This window comes from Ictidomys tridecemlineatus, chromosome 8, assembly GCF_052094955.1.
Source record: "Ictidomys tridecemlineatus isolate mIctTri1 chromosome 8, mIctTri1.hap1, whole genome shotgun sequence".
NCBI classification, from domain to species: domain Eukaryota; kingdom Metazoa; phylum Chordata; class Mammalia; order Rodentia; family Sciuridae; genus Ictidomys; species Ictidomys tridecemlineatus.
This window is the reverse complement of record NC_135484.1, coordinates 21,711,590-21,738,261: the sequence shown is the minus strand read 5'-3', so window position 1 is coordinate 21,738,261 and position 26,672 is coordinate 21,711,590. Positions and strand designations below refer to the sequence as shown.

The 26,672-nt window shown below is 39.1% G+C and overlaps 1 protein-coding gene across 12 annotated transcripts in view; it reads left to right on the top strand.

Annotated features, from left to right (window-relative positions):
• Phactr2 (phosphatase and actin regulator 2) overlaps positions 1–26,672 on the top strand; it is a 269,022-nt gene that overhangs the window by 156,587 nt on the left and 85,763 nt on the right. For all 12 annotated transcript variants that reach the window (XM_078018989.1, XM_078018984.1, XM_078018987.1 and 9 more), the window contains one exon: positions 14,029–14,196. In XM_078018989.1, coding sequence (XP_077875115.1) covers positions 14,029–14,196 — 168 coding nt within the window. The remainder of the gene's footprint in view (positions 1–14,028; positions 14,197–26,672) is intronic.

The window sequence follows — 26,672 nt, the reverse complement described above, 5'->3', positions numbered from 1 at the left end:
CTGTGCGGATTGTGCAATGTCTCCTTCACTTTCTGTTTTACAGTCTTACTGTTAGAGCGATGAGGAGGTACTCCTAGCTCACCAGGAACTGAACTATCATATTCCAGTGAAGACAGCCTGGTAGAGGGGGCCAGTACCCTGATTAGGAATCAGGTGACCTGGACTTTCCTTTTTGCCATGAGCTAACTCTTTGGGAAGCCATGTGGCCTTTTTGTGGCTTGGTTTTCTCCTCTATAGGGCCTTTACACATAGAATCAGACAATATGGAACTCCTAGGTTAAACGTGGTTATATTTCCCATGGTGGGTAACATTGAAATCGAATGCTTTGGGAAATTACATTGCCCAGACTGATATGCAGAGTAAGACTATAGGTAAAATTGTCACTATTTACTCAAAATAAACTTCTTCTACATCTTTAGTCTTGCTTACAGGAGCTTCTATTTTTGCACCACTTCAGGGAAACCTCAAAAGCAGGTGTCAAGGTAAATGAGCTTTTCCAGAAACCTAGTAAGGAAAAGGAGATATTATTTTCATTTTCCAGGTAAGGACCGTAGTAATGATGTCCTTGCTCAAGAAAAGTCATGCAGAAGGCTCATGATTTTCAAGTTCTCTGTCTTCTGAGGTCTTGCTCAGACCGCGTTTTGATTTTGTGATTGGGTAGCTTTGCTTTGAAATGCTCACGTACTAAGATTAAGCTCCAAAGATGAATCTCACAGTCCATGAAAGAAAGACACCAAAGGGTATGTCGTGTGATTCCACTAATTGAAAGTTCAAGGAAAGGTAAAACAAATCTGTGGTGATGGAAGTGGTTGTGGGATGAGGGAATGGAGGGAAGCAAGTAGGACTTGACTGGGGAACAGCACAAGGAAGATTTCTGGAGCCTGGGAATGGTGTGTGCCTTGCTCTGGATAGAGACTGCAAATGAAGAATCATTGTGTGTGTGATACTATATGTATCATGCATATTGTACGTTATACCTCAAAAATGTCTATCTGTATGTTATATTTCAAAAAAATGGGGGGGGGAGAATGCTGCATAGTATTAGTATAGTTTCATTTTTAATCTTCCTTTTGGTACTGGGAATGGAACCCAGGGGCACTCTACCATTGAGACACATCCCCAGCCCTTTTTATTTTATTTTGAGACTAAGTCTCACTGAATTGCATGGGCTGGCCTTGGACGCACAATCCTCCTGCCTCAGCCTCCCAAGTTGCTGTGCGGATTGTGCAATGTCTCCTTCACTTTCTGTTTTATAGTCTTACTGTTAGAGCGATGAGGAGGTACTCATCGCTAGCCTGGAGAACAGTGGTGCAGAGGGCCATTTTATTTTATTTATTTATCTTTATGTGGTGCTGAGGATCGAATCCAGGGCCTTGCACGTGCTAGCCAAGCACTCTACCACTGAGCCACAACTCCAGCCCACAGAGGGCCATTTTAGAGACAGACAGATGTGAGTTCTAATCCAAGCTCTGCCATCCACTGTACCTGGCTCATAGTGCTGGTTTTAATGACAGTGTACTGATCTTATTTGAGTTCTCTTTAGAGAACTTCATAGTTTCTCTCAAGTTTAGAAGGGTCAGAAACTGGTAAATTGGGACTCAAGTATGAAAGCAGCCTTAGAAGAGGAGTCTTCCTTTAGGGAGAGTAAAATCCGTTCATCGTACACTGTTACAGTGATGTTTCTCACATCCTATTACATTTCTTTAAATTTAATTTAACTTCTGGTTTGCATTCTGTTCTTTTATTCTTGAGAATTTAAAAAGAGAGTAGCTAAATAATTTTTTAAATGTTAACCATGATTGTTACCTTAATGCTAATTATTTTTTAAGGAAATATCTAGTGATTAAAAGTAATTTTTTTCTGGGTTAGCTAAGATCATTTCTAATTCTAAAATTCTATTATTCTCAGAGGTTTAAGAGGTAGTATACATTTATATAGAGAAAGTTAAAAAGTTCCTTTTAGAGCATTTCACATTTGACCATTTCACATGTACAAGGACATGACTTTATAATTAGTTTGTTTCTTTTTTTCCATAAATATATGTCATGTGCCGATTCTGAGCAGAGCACTATGATAATGAGAAAGTGCTTCTTGGCATTACTTTAAAAGGTCAGTCATACTTGGTGTGTTCCCCTGTGGGCTGTCCCCTCCTTAATTTCCACCTGGAAGTCTTCCTCATCTCCATGGCTCAAGTTCATGGCTCTCAGTCCCTGGGAAATATTCTTGGGACACCCAGCCAGAGTTCACTGCTTCCTCCTGGGAGCTAGCTACTCTGCTTCCACCTCTGTTTTTGGCTCACGTCAGTGACCACTGGTCACATCTGCTTCCCTGATCACACTGAAGGAGCTCAGGGAGAGAATCGTGCTTGGCTGTTCCTGTGATCCTCGTGGATCTTGCACGACAAGCCACAGCCCCAAGTCGTCAAAGCTAGCCTGGAGAACAGTGGTGCAGAGGGCCATTTTATTTTATTTATTTATCTTTATGTGGTGCTGAGGATCGAACCCAGGGCCTTGCACATGCTAAGCGAGCACTCTACCACTGAGCCACAACTCCAGCCCACAGAGGGCCATTTTAGAGACAGACAGATGTGAGTTCTAATCCAAGCTCTGCCACTTGATTCAGTGTGCCACTGGAGGAAGATACCTTGTCATTATCTACTCGATAAATCTTTAATCTTTTTCATCATAGAAATGCTACCTATCTCAAAGGTATTGTAAAAATTCACATGAGCTAATGATGCAGGTAAAGTACTTTGTCCAGTTCCTGGTACATAAGAAATACTAAAAACAACAACAACAAAAAAACACAACCATGAGCCACTATTAATTCTGCAATAATAAAGTGCTCCTAACTTTAACTCTTTGGAGACAATGAAGCCTGGATGAGTCAATGAATAGCTCATTAGTAGGTGCTGCTCACTAGCCTTCCAAGCAAAGCTTAAGTCATGGAGTTTCTGTTCCTGCATCTTCCCACTCTCCTCACATCCCTGGGAGTTGAGGATAACAAGGATGAGCTGGAAAATGCATTCTTAATAGGTCTGCAATAAACACTTCACTCCTTTAAATTGGATTTTTTTTTTTTTTTTTTGGTGGTACTGGGGATTGAACCCAGGGATGCTCTTCCACTAAGCCACATTCCCAGCCCTTTTAGTTTTTGTTTTTGTTTTTTTTTAATTTTGAGATAAGATCTCACTAAGTTACTGAGGCTGGCCTGGAACTTGCCATCCCCCTGCCTCAACCTCCTGAGTTGCTGGGATTACTGGCATGCACTACTGTACCCGCCTTAAATTGACTTTTGGTCCCAAGTAAAATTTTATTATTGAAAAGAGTTCAACTTCAATTATGTAGAAATAAAGTATAGGGAGCCTTTTTATTCCCAGATTTGTCATTCTTTGTGAGCACTCCACTAGCACATGATGTTAATCCCTGTGTGTGTGTGTGTGTGTGTGTGTGTGTGTGTGTGTGTGTGTGTAATCTCCACTCTCTGGTGTGGTCTCATAACTGTAGCTGAATACTTCCTAATGTTGCAACTGGGCCCATTGTCTGCCCTTTGTAAGATGTTGAATATCCCTTAACTTTATTTGGGTTTATCACATGCTAGAAAGTGTTGAAATAGAAATATGATGACCTGTAAATGTTCTCTTCATGATGAGCTACTGGGAACTGAAAGTATTCATAAAAGCAGTTTTGGAGGGAAAGCCAGGCAGCCCTGAAACATGGTACTTTCCCAAACTCCCTTGAGCAGAAATCTTTACTCTGAGCACCCTTCAGGTCTCTTTGAGCAATAGTCCATTGACTCCTAAGAATCTGCTAAATCTTCACGCTCCTTTCCATACATGCCGGCTGATCCCAAATTTTACAATAGAAACTCTCTTTTAGAATAGTTTCAAACTTGCAGAAATGTTGAAACGGTAGTACAGGAAGTTCTTATGAGCTTCCAACTCACTTTTCTGCTATTGCTGGTATCTTATGTGTATGATACGTTTGTTACATCAAGGAACGGTCATTGGTATGTTATCAGTAGCTAAACTGCACAATCTATTAGGATTTCACTAATTTCCACCTGATGTCCTTTTGTTTGTTCAGGATTCCATTAAGCATAGCACATTTTTGTCCTCATGACTCCTTAGGCTCCTCTGGTCTATGTCATTTTCTCAGATTTTTCTCATTTTTAACGACCTTGTCAGTTTGGAAATACACTGGCCAGGTATTTTGGAAACGTCCCTGAATTTGGTGATGTCTTGGTGTCTTTCTCATGTTGCTCTGGGGTGGTGGGCTTTGAGGTGCTGTTCTCATCACATCATATCAGCTTATCGCTGACGTTGTTGAACTGGATCCCCTTGACGAACTGGTGCTTATTAGTGTTCTCTGCTGTGAAGTCATTCCTTTCTCCCCTCTTTCTATACTGAACTCTTGGGAAGGAAGTCATTGTGTTTAGCCCCTATTTAAGGCACGGAAGTTAAATGTCACCTCCTTGAGAAGGGAACTTTTATATAAATTATTTGGAGCTCTTCTATACAGATATAAATCTTACTCCCATATTGATTTAGTATTTATTTTTATCAATATGGACTTATAGATATTTATACTTTGGGTTATAATCTAACACTATACCATTTATTTTATTTCCTCAAATTGTTCCATCTTTGGCCTTTGAGCACTATTTGAATTGGCTTCTGTGTTCCTCTAACAGACTCCCATCACTTAGTGTTTTGAGTGCTTCCTTATTTTCCAGCTCTGTAAGATACTGCAAGTCTCATCTAACATTTTTCCTGTTCCTCCTTTTTTTTTTTTTTTTTTTCTGAGAGGGGTACTGGGGATTGAACTCGGCAGCACTTGACCATTGAGCCACATCCCCAGCCTTAATTCGTATTTTATTTAGAGACAGGGTCTCACTGAATTGCTTAGTGCCTCGCTTTTGCTGAGGCTGGCTTTGAACCTGTGATCCTCCTGCCTCAGCATCCCAAACTGCTGGGGTTTCAGGCGTGCGCACCATGTTCACCTGTTCCTCTTATTAAAGAATGCTATTAGAAACTGTGTTAGCTTTCTGTCACTGTGATAAGATACTTGAGAGAATCAATTTAAAGGAGGATATGTTTATTTTGTTTATAGTTTTAGAGGTTTCAGTCCATAGTCAGCTGACTCAGTTGCTTTTAGGCCTGTGGTAAAGCAGAACATCAGCCTAGAGGATCTGGTGGAGCAAAGTTGTTGACCTCACAGTGGCTGGGACGTAGAGAGTGGGAGAAAAAGAGGGAGTAGAGGAAGGGGCAGGGGACAAGATATACTCTTCAAGGGCACATGCCCAAGGACCTACTTCCTCCAAATGGGCCCCACATGTTATTTCTCTGTTTTTGTTATTATTGGGCCCCTGGTTTCCATCACCAGCTGGGGACCAAGCCTTTAGGGACTATTCCAGTTCCAAACTCTCACAGAAACCAAGATCTGAGTCCTGCATGTGCTCATTGCTAGTGGGATGCTGTTGCTTCTAGTTCCTCTGAGAAGACAGAACTAAGAAATACATGTGGGTGCACTCAACAAAGTCTATACACATATCTACAATCTGTCTTTCTACTGTCTCTCTATCTGGCCCAACATGAGTTCGTCCAGATGTTTCTAACTGTACTTGGTGCCACATGGATCATTCCAGATTTCCCCACCTCTTTTTTCTCCAGCTGGGAGAAACCTGGCTCCCACCATCAGCCAATTACTTACTGACTTGTTGGATCTCAGTCTACAGATGCAGCAATTTCAGGATTTCTCACATATACCTCTCATTTTGATTCTTTTTTTTTTTTAAGAGAGAATGAGAGAGGAGAGAGAGAGAGAGAGAATTTTTAGTATTTATTTTCTAGTTCTCGGCGGACACAACATCTTTGTTGATATGTGGTGCTGGGGATCGAACTCGGGCCGCACGCATGCCAGGCAAGCTTGCTACCGCTTGAGCCACATCCCCAGCCCTCATTTTGATTCTTTTGTTCTTTTATGCATTTTTTTTTCTCTCTCTCTTTCTTCTCCACTGGCTACTGCTTTTATTCCCTTAAAGGAAGTGATTTGGCTCAACGCAATGTAAACTCTAGTAAGGGAGAAAGTAAAGATCTCCTTTAAAAGTGCAAGGCCAGGATTGCCCCTTTGCTGCCTTAAAAACCATTATCCAGTCTACTCTGCAATGACTCTCAGCATCGCTTCACTCTGACCTTGCTGTCTACTTGGATCTCTGCCCAGAACCAAGTACCTTGTGTATCACGCATCTCAAGTCATTGTTTCAGTGAAGAGAGATACCTCCTGTAAATGTAGGAAGTAAAGCCAGGGCTTCCCCTTTTTTTTCTTATGATCTGTGGCCTTAAAGGGGTAAGGAGCAGAATTTTAATGGAAACATAATAGAACTAGAAATAAAAATAAAAATAAATTCTATAGTGATAATCTTAATGTTTTATGAACATAATAAATTCCAAAGATACACATACATCAAAAAAATGATAATAAAACAGCCCAGAAACTATATTTTAAGGAAATTAAGGCTGGTTTATTTGGGTATTTTTTTTCCCCTTCCTTAAAGCACACAGTAGGGCAGGGGGCTATCAAAGCATTATTTACCACATGTTATTTCTCTGTTTTTGTTGTAATTGGGCTTCAGAAATGTATTTGCATTTACCTCCAAATATTTAAGGATTTTTAGAGAAAATTGAGACCATCTTTATCATTTACTTTTTTCATAGGGGCTCTCAGCCTGCACCAGATCAGTACCAGGAGATCTTTTACTGAGATTCTAAATGATCTTTTAACTACAAAATTTGTGATATGGAATAGTATGCATCATTTGTCTTACTTTCTTGGTGACTAAAATAATTATGTGTACAGAAAAGTGGATTTTAAGATAATATTTAATGTTATATCCAAAATATAACATTAAATATTATTTTAAAAACTACAAACTCTTGCTGGGTACAGTGGTGCATGCCTGTAATTCCAGCACCTTGGGAGATTGAGGCAGGAGGATCTCAAGTTCAAACCAGCCTCAGCAAAAGTGACACACTAAGCAACTCAGTGAGACCCTGTCTCCAAATAAAATACAAAATAGGGCTGGGGATGAGGTTCAGTGGTCAAGTGTCCCTGAGTTAATCCTCCCCCCCAAAAAATCTATAAACTCACACATTAAGTACATTGACCTTTTCTAAAAAGATCTGTCATTCAGTTCTCAAATCTCAAAAGGGAGAATATTCAAATATATAATATATTTTATATGATAATTATCTAGTCTCTTTTATTTTTTGGCCCATACAATCACCTTTACACTGAGGCTGCGTAATTGATGAATTTCTGTTTAAATGAAAATAAAACCTGCATATGTTTTCTAAATACTTATCATTGGATGGTGTGGGCTTATTTTAACAGGAAAATAGATTGAGGTGTATGTGAGTGTGTGTCATTTAAGATTTTTACATTCGAATAGCTAATGACTGTATTTCAGAATGTGCTATATTTAAAGTATACATCTCTGGCATGAAAAGGAAAGTCCTCATGAACCACTCCAATAATATGAAAGTGAATCACAATTAACATTGAAAACAGGAAATTTCCACTTTCATCTGGGATACATCTGGCAGTTTGTTCTCTGTGTGTAAATGCAAAGTTCACTAGACTTACTATGAAAGAATTTATAGAAAGTTTCAAATGTGTTTTAATGATAAGTTAATTCAAAAGAAAAAATACAAAAATATCAATGGCACTACCAGTATCCTGAATGTGCAGAAAAGAGAAAAGGTAATTTTTGGCTCATTAACTCAAAAGTAGGTGATAGCCCTCTTCACTTCCCTGCTTTCTGTGAAGTACAGTGGCATTTTGTCTAACTGTACTGTCATATGGTCTCCAGTTGCAAATGTGACTCACTGAAATAGCCCAACAATTATAAAAATCACAAGTGGATTCTACACAGTCAGGGAAAAGAAGTGTGTGTGTGTGTGTGTGTGTGTGTGTGTGTGTGTGTGTGTATGTGTGTGTGTGTGAGAGAGAGAGAGAGAGAGAAAGAGAGAGAGAGAGAGAGAGAGGCCTCTGGCACTAACTCAGGCCCTTTACAGACCTGAGATAAAGATAGAACCACGTATGCCTCATCAAGAAATCAAGAAAGATAATAACTTAACCTTTGAATTATTTTTTTTTTCCCTTCATGGTGCTGGAGATTGAACCCAAGGCCTTGTGCATGCGAGGCAAGTGCTCTATCAACTGAGCTATGTCCCCTATGTTCCCAGCCTCTGGGCTTCTTACACAGTCAAGAGTTTAACATTAAGGCTTCATTTTTCACTCATCCACCCTCTCACTCCATCTCGGTAATGGCCACCTTCTGCAATCTTGGAGTTATTTAATATGGATTTTTAAAATTTATTTTTATTTACAGGAGAAAAATAAACTGTGTTTTACTGATTCAGGTGGAAAAGCAGGATTTGTGGCACATCAGGGAAACAGATATGGTTTGGAAGATGGAGTCCCCAGTCTAGTGTGAGAAAACGAGAACTAGATGTTTGTAGTCACAGAGATGAATTTAAGGTAGAAACTTTAGTTCCGCTGATTTGTTATAGTCCTTTTTGTATTTTACGGCATATAAACTGTTGAAAATTAAAATCTTTTATGAGAGTGTAACGTAGAGTCTCATGAAGAAGAGAAACCACACACTCACTTCCTCCCTGAGTTTGCCCCCTGGTTCACAGAAGGCCGTTGGACCAGAGCAGAAGTGAAGATTTTACTCTGTTACTGTGGCTTAGCTTCAAAATTCATCTAACCCCCTGCCCTGCCCCCACATCTCTGTTGAGTTACAGCTGAAGGTAGGGTTAGGACACTTACAGAAGCATCCCTAGTGCTTCATCTCCAGGTGACCCTAGAAATGCAACACTCTGGTTACATCTGCCTAGACAGCATCCGAAATTAGAGTAGACCTCACTAGAAGGAGGAATGGGATTTATCCACACTCATTTGGAAGGAGAACTCAAAAGGATTGAGGAGTTGGTATCTATTGAATGTCCTTTAACATTCACTTTGAGATTTTTCTTGGTTCTTGGTATGTCAAGTGATTTCCACCCTCCCTCCCACCCCACTGGAACTTGAACTTGTTTGTATTATGTTACAAGACTCTAGACTTTATTGAAACCTGCTTTCATTGGCTTTGTCTGACACTTCTTCTGCCAGGCAAGCAGTGAGTGTCCCTTGTCCCCACCCCCCTCCCCCACTCCCCTGTGGTGTTAGAGTCCATCTCCCCTTCTTGTTCTCCATTGGCATACTGTGTATGGAGATGGGGGGGTCCTCATTACTGTTGGGTGGGTGTGAGACTGTCTGATACCCACATGGTCTTCAAGGACCCAAAGGGATGGTGACCTTGTTCCCAGTGGGCAGTGATTTGACACCAGCCCAGTACTGGGAGTAACATTTGGTTATTCTGGATGGGGTGGAAATCCATGCTCCTGGGGATGGTTCATTAGCAGATGCAGATGTGAAGGTCCTGGCTCCCCAGCTGGTCTTCTCTCACAAGACTCGATTCTGACTCCGACTCCCTCAGGGGTGTTAGGGTCCCTTGTTGGAGCCCCGAGAGAGTGCAAGTGTAGTTCCTCCATTCAACTTTTTCTGGCATGGTGGTCACAGTCCTTCTGTGGTGTTTGACCACTCAGAGCAAGTACCATCTACAGAGTTTTTGTCTTGCTAGGTATCCCCTTCCCTGGACCCATGGCTAGAGAGAGGCTCTTTTGACCTGAGCCCATTGGCTGTGTTTCTGGGTTGCCATCTTCTTTAGCTGCAAGGGTGGGGTGGGTAAGGCCAGAAGCAAACCTAGGGAATCTCACCGCATGCTGGTTCTTGAGTTTTGAGGTCCCAGACTGCGCTACTGTTACTTCACCTTTCACAGTCTTCTTACATTTGTTAAATATATGACATGAAGGTGATGATGTTCAGCAAGACACATAGGAATAAGTATCTGTACTCCATCTTTCGAGAAGCAGGAACACTTTCTGCAAGTTCAGCTTCTGCTTTAAAAGAAAAAAAAAATTGTTTTGCCTCAACATTTTATCATAAAAGTTTTAAAAACTACAGAAAAAAATAAAAGAATTATACTCCCCCCACATATCTACCACCTAGACTCAACACAACATTTTTCTCTATTTCATTTTATTACACATTTATCCATTTACTCATTTCATCTATTGATCCACTTATTTATCCATTTACTCATTTTTTGATGGATATAAGTACAGTTAACCTCTAAACACTTTAGCAGGCATGTCATTAATTAGATTTTACTCTCTTTATGGTTTTTCTAAAGTAAATTTTACCTAAAGTGACATGCACAAAGACGTAAATACCTATGGTCAGTTTTGCATAATCCAACCACTATTAAAATTCCATCACCCCCATAAGTTCCCTCAACTCCCTTTTCAATTAATTTCTACCTCCTTCTCATCCTCAGAAGGAACTATTATTCTGATTTTCTTAGGGTTTTTTGTTGTTGTTGTTGTTGTTATTATTGTTGTTTGTTTTTGCCATAAATTCATTTTGCCTGTTTTGACCTTTATATAATGGAACCACACATGCACTCTTTCTGTCTGGCCCTTTCAGCACAATTTTTTTTGAGATGTATTCCTGTTATTTGTGTCAGTGTCTTGATGTAATGGTGTTAGCAAGAGAAATAGGAATAAGTAAGCTTCCTCCATCTTCCTGGAAGTACAAGGCTTTGCTATTCCATTTTTGGTTTTTATTTGTTTCTCCTTTTAAATTTTTAAATTTGTTTTAATTACTTATACATGACAATGGAATGCCTTTATGCACTTTGATATACCATACATAGATGGGATATAATTTCTCATTTTTCTGAGTCTACATGTTGCAGAATCATACTGGTCATGTAGTCACGTATATACACACAGTAATCATGTCTGTTTCATTCTACTGTCTTTCCTGTCAACACATCCCCTCCCCTCCTGTCACTTCCCTCTACCTAATCTGAAGTAACACTATTCTTCCCTAGTGCCCCCTGCCTTATTGTGAATTAGCATCCGAAAATTAGAGAAAACATTAGACCTTTGGATTTGTGGGATTGGCTTATTTTGCTTAGCATAATATTCTCCAACTCCAACCATTTACTGGCAAATGCCATAATTGCACTGTTCTTTAAAGCTGAGTAATTTCCATTGAGTAAATATACCACATTTTCTTTATCCATTCTTCTATTGAGGGACTCCTAGGTTGGTTCCATAGTCTAGCTATTGTGAATTGAGCTGCTATAAACATTGATGAGGCTGCATTACTGCAGTATGTTGATTTTAAGTCCTTTGGGTATAAACCAAGGAGTGGGATAGCTGGGTTAAGTGGTGGTTCCATTCCCAGTTTTATGAGGAATCTCCATACTGCTTTCCATAGTGGTTGTACCAATTTGCAATCCCACTAGCAACATATGAATGTACATTTTTTACCATATCCTCACCAACATTTATTGTTGCCTGTATTGTTGATGATTGCCATTCTGACAAGAGTGAGATGAAATCTTAGAGTAGTTTTGATTTGCATTTCTCTAATTGCTAGAAATGTTGAACAGTTTTTCATATATTTGTTGATAAATTGTATTTCTTCTGTGAATTGTCTGTTCAGTTCCTTAGCCCATTTATTGATTGGGTTATTTAGTTTTTTTGGTGTTAAGTTTTTTGAGTTTTTTATATGTCCTAAAGATTAATGCTTTATTGGAGGTGCATGTAGTAAAGATTTTCTCCCAATCTGTAGGCTCTCTCCTCACATTATTAATTGTTTTCTTTGCTGAGAACAAGGTTTTTAATTTGAATCTATCCCATTTATTGTGACTTGATTTTACTTCTTGTGCTTTAGGAATCAGATCCTAGGTTGACATGGTGAAGATTTAGCCCTATTTTTGCTTCTATTAGGCACAGGGTCTTTGTTCTAGTGCCTAAGTCTTTGATACAATTTAAGTTGATTTTTGTGCAGGGTGAGAGATAGAGATTTAATTTCATTTTGCTATATATGGATTTCCAGTTTTGCCAGCACCATTTGTTGGATGGGCTGTCTTGTCTTCAGTGAATGTTTTTGGCACCCTTGTCTAGTATGAGATTACCATATTTATGTGGGTTTGTTTCTGTGTCCTCTATCCTGTACCATTGGTCTACAAGTCTATTTTGGTGCCAATACCATGCCATTTTTGTTACTTCAGCTCTGTAGTATGATTTAAGGTCTGGTATTGTGATGACTCCTGCTTCACTTTTCTTGCTAAGGATTGCTTTAGCTGTTCTGGATCTCTTATTTTTCCAAATAAATTTTATGATTGCTTTTTCTATTTCTATGAAGAATGTCATTGGGATTTTAATAGAAATTGCATTAAATCTATATAATGTTTTTGGTAGTATGGCCATTTTGACAATATTAATTCTGCCTATCTAGGAGCATGGGAGATTTTCCATCTTCTGAGGTTTTCTTCAATTTCTTTTTTTAGTGTTCTGTACTGTAGTTTTCATTGTAGATGTCTTTCACCTCTTTTGTTAGATTGATTCCCAGGGTTTTTTTTTTTTTTTTTTGAGGCTATTGTGATTGGAGTAGTTTTCCTAATTTCTCTTTTAGTGGATTCATTGTTGATATATAGGAATGTGTCTGATTTATGGGTGTTGATTTTATATCCTGCTACTTTGCTGAATTCACTTATTAATTTTAGAAATTTTCTGGTTGGAATTTTTTGGATCTTCTAGATATAGAATTATGTCATCAGCAAATAGTGATAGTTTGAGTTCTTCTTTACCTATTTGTATCCCTTTAATTTCTTTCTTTTGTCTAATTGCTCTGGCTAGAGTTTCAAGCATGTTGTTGAATAGAAGTGATGAAAGAGGACATCTTTGTCTTGTTTCCATTTTCCACTGGAAATGCTTTCAATTTTTCTCCATTTAGAATGATGATGGCCTTGGGTTTAACATATATATCTTTTACAATGTTGAGGCATGTTCCTACTATCCCTAGTTTTTCTAGTGCTTTGAACATGAAGGTATGCTGTGTTTTGTCAAATGCTTTTTCTGCATCTATTGAGATGATCATATGATTCCCCAATGTGTTATTTTGCGAGTTTTCAAAAAATACAGAAAGGACAAAAGGATCGTACCTCCCCCACAAACCTAGCACCTAGATCCAACACTTAACATTTTGCTTTATTTAGTTTTATTGCATATTTATCCATCTGCTCATTTTTTAAAGTGCTAAGAGCTATTTCATTGAATGAATAATACTGTAGTTTATCCATTCTGGGCTGCTTCTAATTCTTTGTCACTAAAATATGGTAGTTGGGGTAATGTAAGTCATTGTTATCTCCCTTCTGTTTAGAACTTAGTGCAAGGAAACTTAAGATTTTGTGCTTTTATTCTGATTAATAAAATGACAAAGGCATATCAAGATATGTTTTATCACACACAATACCTGCATCTTCCACATATTTCTTGCTGTTAGTGATAGTTATCAGATAAATAGAAGCTGAAAATTTTTTAATTTTTTTTCCCTTGTAACAGAAGCAAAAGATAGTTTTAGCATTGTAAAAATAGCATTCAGCTTCCTGGCATCAAATTGTATTTTGTGAAGGAGAAACTATGGTTTTAACTACACCATAACTGTGATATTCATTACTGAGAATGCCAAACTAGCCTCCAGAGGAACATCCTATTTCTGGAATACTTAGAATCCTCTATTTCTGCACAAAATATTGATGTGGTTGTTGCTGATGGATTCAGCTGTGTTTTGCAGAACTTCACTTGTCTGTCCCCACCTGTTATGTAAGTCTCTTGCTTTCTTATTTCCCAAGAACCATTACCTAAGGGGACTATAATTTATGATGGATTGATTAACTGATTGATATCAGGGGAGTCCTACCAGCTGTGAAATTTGACAAACTCACCTTTATGTGAGGTTCAATCAGAGTAAGCATGCTTGCTGTTAAGAGTCCAGGAAGAGATAGTTGATGCTGGTTTTAACTTTCATTGAAGCCTTTCTCTGATTTGACTTTTCTTTCCATAGTTGATGGACTGGACAAAGCCTCTATAGCCAACTCAGATGGCCCCACAGCAGGTTCCCAGACACCTCCCTTCAAAAGAAAGGGGAAGCTCTCTACCATTGGTAAAATCTTCAAGCCTTGGAAATGGAGGAAAAAGAAGACCAGTGACAAATTCAGAGAAACCTCAGCAGGTATGAGTGTCTGAACTGTGTTGCAAGACAGGATAAAATGTTCCAAGTTTTCAAAAGGTAGAAAACTGTGTTTTGTGGACTCTGTTCAGAAAAACATTCATATTTGGAATGAAATTTTCCAAATGAATGAAATTTAAGGATAACGTAACTTAAGAGTTCTGGCTTCCCCTATTTTTGTACTGACTCTTTAATATATTCTTGTTTTTAAATATATATTTGTAAATTCATATAGAAAACTAAGGTGTGAGGAAGAGGAGGCAGAAGAGAAGATTAGAAATGAAATGTTACTTATCCACATTATGGTGACCGGCATCCATGTTTCTGTATATACTCACAATGACATCCCTATTTACTTAGTTCAGTAGTACAGTCTTATTTGTGAATTAAAACTTCTAAATACAGTCTTTTTTTGTTGTATTTTTTTTTCCTATGGGCAAGAATTCAGTGGCTGTACGAAAGAAAAGTATTGCTGTATTTATTGTTAAACTTCCATTCTGTCCTTAGGACAAGTAAATCATCTCTGCCCTAGGAGAACCATAATCCCATTGATGTGAAAATTTTTGGATTTATTAAAATTAAGAATTACATTGTTTAGTGCCTTTCATATGGACTCGTGGAGGAGGAAATTGACTTTAAATCTCAGGCCAGATCTAAGCCCAGTTTAGCAGGTGCTCAATGTCAATGGTTTTTCTTTAAGGAAGAAATATGCTTATCTCTTGACATAAGTTCAATTTTCTTACTGTCCAAACAATCCCTTCACCAGAATTCCTCACTACATGAAGGTCTAATATTGTTAGTGCATATATATAAGGTCACAGAGCAACTTAGTATTCTGTGCTAACTGGCCACTAGCACTAGAGTTGTGAAATTAAATAGAAAATATTCGCACAGCTGAGGGGTATGCAGTAGAGACACCTAAGCTCCCTGAAGAAAAGTGCCTGATGCATTTGTAGCTACATGATTTCTTTAAGTATTTACTACTTAACAAGAAATAATGATACCCAAAATTTGTTTCAAAATTCTCTTTCCAGAGTGATAAATTGAAGATTGTTTAAGTAGACAATATGTACCGGGGGTTGATTATTCTCATCTTTCTATTATACGTATTGGAAAATACCTATCGTTTCTAAAAATGGCAAAAGAAGTGAGACTTGCCTTGGGGGAATTAATGGTGGCTTGGTTATTGGGTCCTTTTCAGTGCTGGGTAGCTTCCTGGATTAAAAGGCCCTGGGAATTCGGTTGACAGAAAGCAGTGCTATATGAGGACAACAGGGTTGTGTTTTTGCCAGAAAGGTACTGAGGGTACCAAGTAATATTAATTAAGGAAGATTCAGCCTCAGCTTCCTCAATTTCAAAATCTGTAAGTAGAATGAACTAAATTCTCAGGTGTGTGTGTTAGTCTGCTTTCTGTCATTGTGACAAAACACTTCTAATGACTTGAAAGGAGGAGAGATTTATTTTGGCTCGTGGTTTCAAAGATTTCAGTCCCTGGTCAGCTGACCCCATTACTTTTAGCCTGTGGTAAGACAGAACATCATGGTGGGAACAAACGGTGGAGCAGAGACACTCAGCTCATGGCACCTGGTGCTTTTGTTTTTAAATTATTACCATTTTTATGTGGTACTGGAATTAAATCTAGGTCCTGTGACATGGTAGGCAAGTGCTCTACTACTGAGCTACATCCCCAACCCAGCTCATAACTGGTAAGCACAGAGAGAAATAAAAGGAAGGAGCAGGGGTCCAAATGTACCCTTGCAGACCACACACTTATTTCCTCTAGGTAGGCCCCACCTCCTAAAAGTGCCACCACCTCCCAGCAGAGCCATCAGCTGGAGACCAAACCTTTAACATATGAACTTTTCAAGGACATTTAAACTCCAAACCATTAGCAGTGCACTAGTTCCAGATTCTGCTGTTTCTCTGAGAGACACTGGCTGAGCATCTTGTTCTCCCCTGTGCATCAGGTATAGGTGGAACCACATCAGCCTTCTTAAGTGCCTCCCTCTTATATTTCCTTAAGCATTAGGAGAGTCTGGCTCTTTAAGTTACCATAGTTACCCAAGATGGGACTAGGGCTCTAGATAGTAGCATTAAGAAGATGAGAAGAGGGGCTGGGTTTGTAGCTTAGTGGTAGAGCACTTGCCTGGCACTTGTGAGGTGCTAGGTTGAATCCTTAGCAAGATATAAAAATAATACACAAAATAAAGGTATTGAGTTCATCTACAACTAGAAAATACTTTTTTAAAAAAAAAGATGAGAAGAGAGGATGGGAAACTTCTTCAGCTGTCATTCTTGCCCTTGACCTGAATCTGAGCTACTCTTCTGTCCTCAAAGAAGATACTTTCAAAGAACTTTTGCTTATTCTTTTCTTTTCACTTCTCTTTAATGAAAAAGTATGTTATTGTCACCTTATTTGTATATTTATTTAAAGACTTTAACTTCTGCTGAGATATGTGGAAATATTATGTGCTGCTTTAGACAAAAGCAGCAAATGGTATATAACATGAGTTTTTTTTCCATATCCTTAAGAAAGTTGTCACATATAGACCAAAACTGATATATTTGGAAACAGCCAAGGAAAAGGTATCTTCTTAAAAAAAAAAAATGGTCTCTAACAGTTAAATTGAGCTATTTAGATGTGATTGAAGCCATGTGCAACCTGACAATCTGTGAAGCTCATCTTGGGCAAGACTCACAGTATCTGGAGGTAGAAAGAGAGTGAGAAAAGCACACAGATGGCAGGTTAGAGGACTCTTCTGCTTCTTGTAAGACAGAACCAGAACAACAGGCATGTAGCTGCATGTTGAGGTGGGTGGTCATAGGAAAGTGTGGGCGTGCAATAGTAGAGATTCAGTGACCAGGTGAAACCCAGATATATTAGATATTAGTGTAGTAAGAGAACAGTGCCCCAGCACCGAGGCTTGAAGGCTTAGCAGGGGGAGGGGGAGTTTCCCCCCAGCACGGGTACAGATGAGTAGGACAGAGCCCTGGTAATCTCCACAAGCCCAGAATCTGACAATTTGAAAGAGACAAGAGATCTGGGATCTGCACAGCATGCTGGTGCGAGAGAAGGTCTCTGCGTTTCCTGCTTATACATAGAGTGCCATAACTGGGAGCCATCTTGAGAAGGGTTCTGTTGTTTTTGAGCTTGCTGTTAAGGGGATCAGAAGTACCTGCATTTTTCTAGCTCTAAGATCCAATGGCCTTTTCTTAGCCCAGGCTCAGTGGGCATTTACTCTAGGAGACTCTTTTGGCTCAGGTGCAAGATTTCTACACAAATCCACTCAGAATTCTATGTGGTGGGAATTGCAGTCTGTGCTGTGGAAGGTACTTTCTTGACAGTTGACAGTTTGGGAGATCTGCTGTTAGAATGGTGATGGGGTGGGGCTGATCCCTTGATTGTGATTTCATGTCAAGTCCAAATTTGGGGCTCTAGCAAAATGGGTGGTGGATCTCATGGAACTTGCTATCTCTGCTCCCAGCATAGATCTTTGAGCTCCATGGCCTCTCCCTACCTGCCAAGCTCCTGGTGACATGTGCTAGTGTTTGTCCCTTGAAGCATACAACCCAGGGAACTGTGGAAAGAATCTCTGCCTAAAGGCAGAGGCTTGGCTTCACCCTGGGATGCGTAGCCCAAAAGACCAGGAAGAGATTGTTGCCTAGTGAGTTATACATTCTGTGGTGGCTCAGTCCAATGTGCAAAGCAACTTAAAGCGTCAGCCACAAAGCACTCCTGCCAGTCACCTGGAGAGCACCACGATGAAAAGAATTGGGGGCTGAAGAGCCCTTAGCCAATATGCTATTATTTTTATTTTTATTTTTCATTTCTTCCCTTTTATAATTATGATTTTTTAAAAAATTTCTCCTGCTTTCTTTTCCTTTTATAAAAATATTTTTATTCTGGGGCTGGAGTTGTGGCTCAGTGGTAGTGCACTCATTTGGCATGTGTGATGTACTGGGTTTGATCCTTAGCACCTCATAAAAATAAATAGAATAAAGATATTGTGTCCATCTACAACTAAAACATTAATACACACATATATTCTGTTTTTTTACCCTTTCTTTTCTGTTATTGTTTTTACCTTTTTTTTTTTTCAAAACTGAGGATTGAGCCCAGGAGTTAGCACATATTGGGTTGCTGCACTGTCACTGAGCTACGCTTCCAGCCCAGCTGAGAGGAACTGCATCTCGCATGACCCAATCCTTCCTGAGCCTTGGCAGATACATCAACTTAAAGAATGCCCCTAGACAATAATATGATCACAAGTGTGCACAACTAGAGGGGTCTGATGTTCTGTTCCTAGATAGTCACCCCATATAAGAGCAAAGAGAAATAATACTCCTGTGTGGATATGACACCTATGAGGTTCCTCAACATCCCTTGCTCCTACATCCTGTCAACCTGGACATGAGTGCCGCAGGGGGGGGCTCTAATCTCAGCCTGTGGCTCTCCAAGTGAAACACCAGGAAGTGTACTAAGGGCTAAACAGAGGATGAAAGCATCAGGTCCTTCGCCCCAGTTGAAAGAGTCAATATCAGAATTGCTTTCACATAGCAGAGCCAATTTCAGTAGTGGCAATGGAAACCCTCACCACATGATAGGGGCTTCCACTCCCAATGTAGGAGTATCCACAAGGGTGCATCCCTCATGGTCTGTGGTGTATGCCACATCAGCCTAAATTACCAGAGGGATCCACTGTTTCATGAACTACAGATTAAGCATTCCTCAGGCTTTGATACTGTAGGCCTTGTGTCAGAACTTACTAATCACATCCAAAGAAGCCATAGGGAGAGTATACTACGAAACCCAATTGGAGTAAAACTCAACACTACACAATAAACCATACTTCAAAACACATTGTTAAGAGAAGGTTGCTTATTAAGACAGCCCTCACGTAAAAGTGGAAGGGATATCCGCCCCAACAGATACACAAATCTTAGCATGGAACCATAAGAAATATGAAAACACAAGGCAGTATGAAGCCTCCTAAAGTTTATAACTCTATAGTAACTGATTTTAAAACTATCAAAATAGATAAAGTGTCAGACATATAATTAATTGTGACTGGGGTTGTGGCTCAGTGGTAGAGTGCTTGCCTAGCTCATATGAGACACTGGATTCCTTCCTGACCACCACATGAGAGAGAGAGAGAGAGAGAGAGAGAGAGAGAGAGAGAGAGAGAGAGAGAAATTTTTAAAAGTTGTAAAAAATAAATAAGATATAATGATTATAAATATATATATACTGAATGATGGAGCATCCAGTTTTATAAAATAAGCACTGTTGGACATAATGGGAGAGAGAGACTCCAATATAACAATAGTAGGCAACTTTAATTCTCCACTCTCAACAATAGATGAATCATCCACACACACATACAAAAAAATTCATTAAAAAAAATAGTTAAATTACGTTGTAGGACTTAACTGACGTCTACAGGATATTCCACTCAACAGCTTCAGAATATACATTCTTTTCATCTTTGCATGTGGGACTTGATAGACCATAAATTAGGCCACAAAGCAAGTCTCAACAAATTCACAAAAACTGAAATAATTTATTACGTCTTATTTATTACAGTGGAAGGAAACTAGAAATCAACAGCAAGGGAAACTTCAGAAATTATACAGAGATTGAACAACAAATATTGAATGAACAGTAGGTCATTGAAGAAACCAAAGGGGAAATTTTAAAATTTCTTGAATCAAATTAAAATGGAAACACAACATACCAGAACTAGTGGAATACGGTGAAAGCAGTACTGAGAGGGAAGTTTATTGCAATAAGTGCTTACATAAAGGAGGGAGGAGAGGGAGAGAGATCTCAAAGAAATTACCCAATGAAGCATCTCAACTGCTTAGAAAAACAAGAACAAACCAAATCCAAAATCAGTAGAAAAAAAATAAAGAGTAAAGATTAGAGCAGAAATAAATGGACAAAAAAGAAACTATACAGAACTTTAATGACACCAAGAGTTGATTTTTGAAGAGATGAACAAAATTGACAAACCTTTTTAGCTAAACTAACCAAAAGAAACAAAGATACAGATAAATAAAATTAGTTGAAAAGGGAGGTATTAAAACAGATACTATTAAAATTCAAAGGATTATTAGGTAATATTTTAAAAAACTATATGCCAATAATTTGAAAAATCTAGAAGAAATAGACAAATTTCTTGGCACATATGACCTAAGATTAAAGATAAGATTGAAGCAAGGCCTGAGGTTATAGCTCAGTGGTGTGAGAGTGCTTGCCTCACATATGTGAGGTGCTGGGTTCAATCCTCAGCACCACTTAAAAAATAAATAAAATAAATAAAGTAAAAATATTGTGTCCATCTTTAAAAATTTTCTTAAAAATTGAAGCAAGAGGATATAAAAAAATCTAAATGGATCAATAACAAGTAATGAGACTAAAAATGTAATAATTTTAAAAAACCTCCCAAGAAGAGGAGCCCAGGACTTGAGTGGATTCACTGCTAAATTTTACCAGCCTTTTAAAGAAGAACTAGCACCAAGCTCCTCAAACTATTCCATAAAATAAGAAGGGAAGGAACCTTTCCAAACTCATTCAACAAAGCCAGTCTTATTCTGCTACTAAAACCTAATAATAACACAGCAACAAAAAAGAGAGCTATCGACCAATATCCCTGTTGAACCTAGTTGCAAAAATTCTCAGTAAAATATTAGAAAATCAAATTCGACAGCATATAAAAAAGATTATTCACAATAATCAAGTTAGTTCATTCCAGGGATTCAAGGATAGTTCAACATATGCCAGTCAATAAATGTAATGCATAATACAGCACATAAAGAAAATAGGGATATGATCATATAATTGTCTCAATAGCTTCAGAAAAATACTGTGATAAAATGCAACATGTCTTCACCATAATAAGAGAGGTATAGAAGGATCATACCTCAGCATAATAAAGGCTATAGAAGACAAGACCATTGCAAACATCATGCTAAAGGGGATAAAATGGAAGCAGTTCCTCCAAGATCAGGAACAAGACAAGGATGTCTAGTCTCATCACTCAGTTCAGTACTAGAGATTTTAGCTAGAGCAATTAGACAACAGATAGAAATTAAAGGTATACAGTAAGAAAGAAGGAAGTCATATTGTCCCTCTTTGCTGATTATATGATTCTCTACATCTGAAAGACTACACTAAAAGACTTTTAGTTCTGATAAACAGTTCTGTAAAGTAACAGGATACAAAATCAACAAATAAAAATCAGTAACATCCTTATGTACCAATAAGGAATCCACCAAGAGGATATGGAGAAAAAGGAACTCTTTCATCCAGTTGGTGGGAATATAAATTAGTACAGCCCCTATGTTCTGGTGGTTCCACACAAAAGAAAATAAACCCATCAACCACTCCTGAGTGTACGTCTGAAGGAAAGGAGTCAACATACAAAGGAGATACCTGCAGACCCATGTTTATTGTGGCACTATTCACAATAGCCAAGACATGGAATCAGCCTAGTTGTTGTCAACAAATAAACACATAAAGAAAATATGGCATATATAAATATAGGATGGAGAATTATCCAACCATAGAAAAGAATGAAATCCTGTCATTTGAAAGAAAATGAGGACATTATGTTCAAGCAAATAAGTCATACAGAGGAAGACAAAAATTGCATCTTTTCTCTCTTATATAGAAACTGAAAAAGAGACCAGAAAGTAGAAGAAAGAGGGACTATTAAGGACTAGGAAGGGACCTGGGGAGGAGGAGGGTAAGAGGGAGAGGCTGAGAGGGGAGGGTGATCACGATCAATGCACATTACATGTTTGTATGAAGTTGTCACAGTGAAGCCTTTAATGTGTACAATTAATGCACTAAAATAGAAAGAAAAGAAGGTGAATTTTATCCAAGAGAAGTAACATCTTTGTCCATCCTTCTCTTAAATTTCTGGCTCAATAGCTACATGTATGAATTTTATTGTGTTCCACTAGACCTTGATTCATACTATATCACCATACCTAGACCGGGTTTCTGTTACAGGGATTTTATTTGATAGTTGATAGTGTACAATAATAATTTTTTAATGCCATTGTAATGACACGTTTACTATGGAGGTGACAGGTAAGAAGGGTCCTTGGTGGTCCTTGAGTCAACTATACTTTGGAGTAATACTCCTAAACCCAAAGAACAGCTTGTCCTAAAAGGCAGACTGGGTTTGTGTCCCAACTTCCAGTCCTTTGGCCTTGTTTTATTAAAGCAGAAAGCTAACTGTCTCTTGGTCTGCTTTAGGCTGTCAGTGTCTATCAGTTAGGGTCCAGGACAAGAAAGTACCCTTCTTCTTCATTTGTAGCCCCACGTCACTTAACAATGATACACATTCTGAGAAATGCATTGTTGGGCTATTTCGTTGTGTGAACTTATACAAACTAAGATGACTGCAGTGTCACCTGAGGTGCTCAGCAGGACCTGTTCCTACTGCTTTTCATCTCCCGAATGAGAGGACCCTTCTCTGGTCTCACCTAAGCTAAGGTTCTATCCCTTCACTATCTTTAGAATTCAAAATGTCATTCATGTCTTTTTTCCTACATAATCATTTTTTTCAGTTTTGTTTTGTTGTGGAGGAGGCTGTGAGTACGTCCTCTGAATCTTTAAATATGGCTGTTTCTCCCCAAAGCTAAGCATTCAGACACCCTATCTAGACAGTGGTTCCTGTGACTTCTGCATAGACTTCTACCAAACACCTTCAGAATCCAACCTGTATCTGCTGCTCCCACTTTCTCCCCACACTCCGTTCCTTTTCCCACTGCAGCCTGTCTCTGTATCCAGCATCCGCTGGGTTACTTGAAACTAGTCATTAAATTCAGTGTCATTTTCATTTGTTTTCAACCTCCACGAGATGTGCCATGAATGAAGAGTCCTCCTTTAACTTATGAAAACTGTCATTATCCTGGTTGTCCTGCTCTTTTCTTCCCCTCTTCTCATCTCCCCTAAACCTCTGTGGGAGTTTACTACATGTCTAACCCTTTCTTTTTGTCTTGAGGGTTCCCTTCATCTCAATACTCATGTCTCTCAAACTGGCCAGGCTGTGTCTGATGCTCAGGCACTGACCTGAGGACCTGTTGGATAGCACTGCCTAAGGACAGCACGTGAACTCTAAATCCATTCCTCTGGCCCATGAAAGCCACTGCTCTCTGTATTTTGTATCAGATAAGCAAGCAACGTTCCTGTCCTCACAGGGCTTTCATTCCAGGCAGGTAAGATGATGCTGGATGCTCTGAATAGACACAATAGAGAATACATGCAGTGCATTCCTGCCAACCCAGCTATTTTGCCATTGTACACATGGCTTCCTTTGGTATCTAGACATTACATTATTATGTTCTTTGACTCTTCCTTGTTTCTCACCATCCTTTACATTCTGAGTTCCCAAAACCATAGATTTATTTCTTCCAAGTGCAGAATCTTTAGCATCAGCCTACCCTCTCCATCTCTGTTGTCCAGTCTTTATCACTCCACATCTCCATTCTTGCAGTGTAGCCTTTTTTGCTGTCCTTAGCTTATTTATTTATAGCTAACTCTAGAAAACTAGAGAAGGTCAAGAGTGGCTGTGTTCTGGTAGTCTCTCTAGGTCTTACCTGCCCTCACTTCTATGTCTGACAGGGAGATTCAGAATGGCACAGGCTTTCAGGTACCCCAGAGTAGCTAAGATAGCAATGTTCCAAGGCTTGGACAAGGCAAATTGAGCAATCAGTGCAACCAAATGTGTTCCAGTTGTAGTCACGGAGCACCATGGGTGAGACTGGGAAACCCAGACCTCAGTAGCCAGGGTGCTCTGTACCCTGGTCATAGTGTTCATGCACAGATGATGACTGGGCCAGGGGATCAGAAAGACCCAAACAGGACCTATCCTTTTTTGAAGGAGAAAGAAACAGAGCTGGTACCTAGGATAGGAACTTACCAAAGGATTTAGGATAGGCACTCCCTGTATAAAGTGGACCATGGGATGAATTTAGAGGAGAGGGTCTCCTCAGATCTCAAACCTCCAATGCTGGAATGGAACTACCCAAGACCTCTGGGAATTGGGGGGTGGGCACAGAGAGGAGGGCTTGCTGAGGTCCCCAGAAGCCTCAGATGAGTGGATCTGGGAAAACAGGTGGGCAAAGCACCCAATGCTCCCTCCCCTCCTCCTGATAATTCTGGATATTGCTGGGGAGAATTTTCCTTTTGTCCTGTTACTTCTTGCCTCAAACTTGTGACTGACCCCATAGTGTTTCCTAAATGAATTCCAGACTCCTTGGCTCACCTCAGTTTAACCCAAACTGACCTCTTCTGCCTTACTTACCTTTCTTTAAAGAGTCCGCATACCTTGGACTTCGGTCATGCTGGGTCACCACAGAGCCTGCCCCAGGTTATTTTTGAGACCTGATCTTTCTTCTTTCTGTTCCCTCTTCCTCTGAGCTCCCTCCTGCCCCTGCTATACCTATTGAAATGCTACTGATCATTCAAGAGTCAGCATCGTGTCTCTTCCTTCCTAAAGATATTCTTGACCTTGCTTCTGCACTAGCTGAGTTGGAACCACCACCTCCTTTATTTGTACTCCTGTTAGGACACATATGCAGTCAGCACTCCATGTGCGTGGATTCCGAATCTCTTGAGTTCAACACACTGCACATCAAAAATATTTGGAAAAAATTGCGTCTGTGCTGAACATATGCAGGCTGTTTTTTTTCATTCCCTAAATAATTCAGTGTGACAATCATTTATGTTAGCATTGACATTGTATTTGATATAAGTAAGGTAGAGATTATTTAACGTATACAGGAGGATATCCATAGATTATATGCAAATACTGTGCCATTTAATATAGCACCTTGGGCATTGACAGATCCTGGACCCAGTCCCCATGGAGGCCAAGAGACAAGTGTCAAGACAACTTGATTCCTTTTCTATTTTATGTGTTTGTCTTGTGTTCCTTATTTACTGTAAGTATTGAAGGTGAGATTATCCCAGTCACCTTTACTCCACTTCAGGAGGTACATTATAGAGTAACTCTCCTTGGGATAAATTTCTTCAGTGTGCCTTCAATTGCTTATCTATTGAATGTCCCCTATAGCTACAAGTGGGGCACTGGGTGCTTCAGGACTTTATAAGAGAAACTTAAGATTAAAAAAATCAAAGAAAAAGACAAAATGCTAACCCAAAATGTGCTTCACAATCACAATTGTGTATAACTGTTAAGAAGCTGATTAAAAAAAAGGGAAAATTTCTCTTTCCTATCTTTTACCCTTACTTAAAAGTATGTTATACTCCTAAGTAAAGAAAATCAAGACAATTTATCTTCATTAAAATTGTGACTTTTATTTACATTTTTAGTAATAGGAAAGGAATGTCCATCTAGATTTTTAGATAACATCCTGATAAGTCTCAGCATTTGAGGAATCAGGACTAACTTGTACAGAGTCATGTGGTAAAACTTGAGTTTACAAAGGTAGTCTAATAGTAATGGCTTTTATTGGATGCTGTTACATACCAAGTTCAGCTCCAAGAACTTTATTTATATTGACTCATCAAATCACTAAAACAACCATGTGAAGTTTAAGTGCTTCTGTTATACAGTTCTACTGATGAGGAGTCTGGGCCCAGAGATTCAGTGGACTTCCCCAACGAAACTTCTCTGGCAGGAGGCCAGGGAAGTATTTGAAGCCAAACAGTAGGGCACAATGACCAGTATTTTGGACCATTATACTGATGCATCTCTAAAGGATAACGTCCTACCCAGATCAATAAGGATCAGCCCTTGAAAGGTGATGTTAATAGACAGGTTTGCTTCATACTCTAGTTTTTGCTGGAAGAAGAATTTGGTGTGACAAATTATTTTGGTTCTACTTCACTGGTTTCAGTAGTACACATGTAGAAAAATGGTTGGTAAGTGTTAAAATTATGTTTGATCCTAATAAGGTATAATATTGCTATAATTATAGAAGCATAATGTTGCTGCTGGGGATTATTTCTCGTATCTTCGAAGTTAAAGGATTTGTCCAAGATGATATTTGTTAAGGACTACTCTGGTTGCATTCATAAATGACAGTGTTTTAATTTATAGCTCTCATTTCACCAGGAGGGTGGAAGCGCTTTCACCCTCATACCTTATTGGAGGAAGAGAAGGGAGAATCTGTCTGTTGCTTTACTATAGCGATGTTACATAACCAGGCAAGGGCCACACATCTCACCCAGGTCTAGGAAGGGCTCCTTCCTCTCAATGAATGTTTACAGAGCATTCTCATCCAGTTATGCCAGTCACTATTGAGGACTCTAGGGACACTGTGACAGACTCCAGTAACAAAAGAGACTCAGCTTCCTTCTCTTGTGGAGGCTACACTCTAGTAGGGATGAGTCAGAAAGCAAATCCAAACAGATGAGGTAGAATATTAGGAAGTGACAAGAGGAAAATACAGCAAGAAATTAGAATAGGCAATCTAGGAGGGAGGTTGTAGTTTAGAAT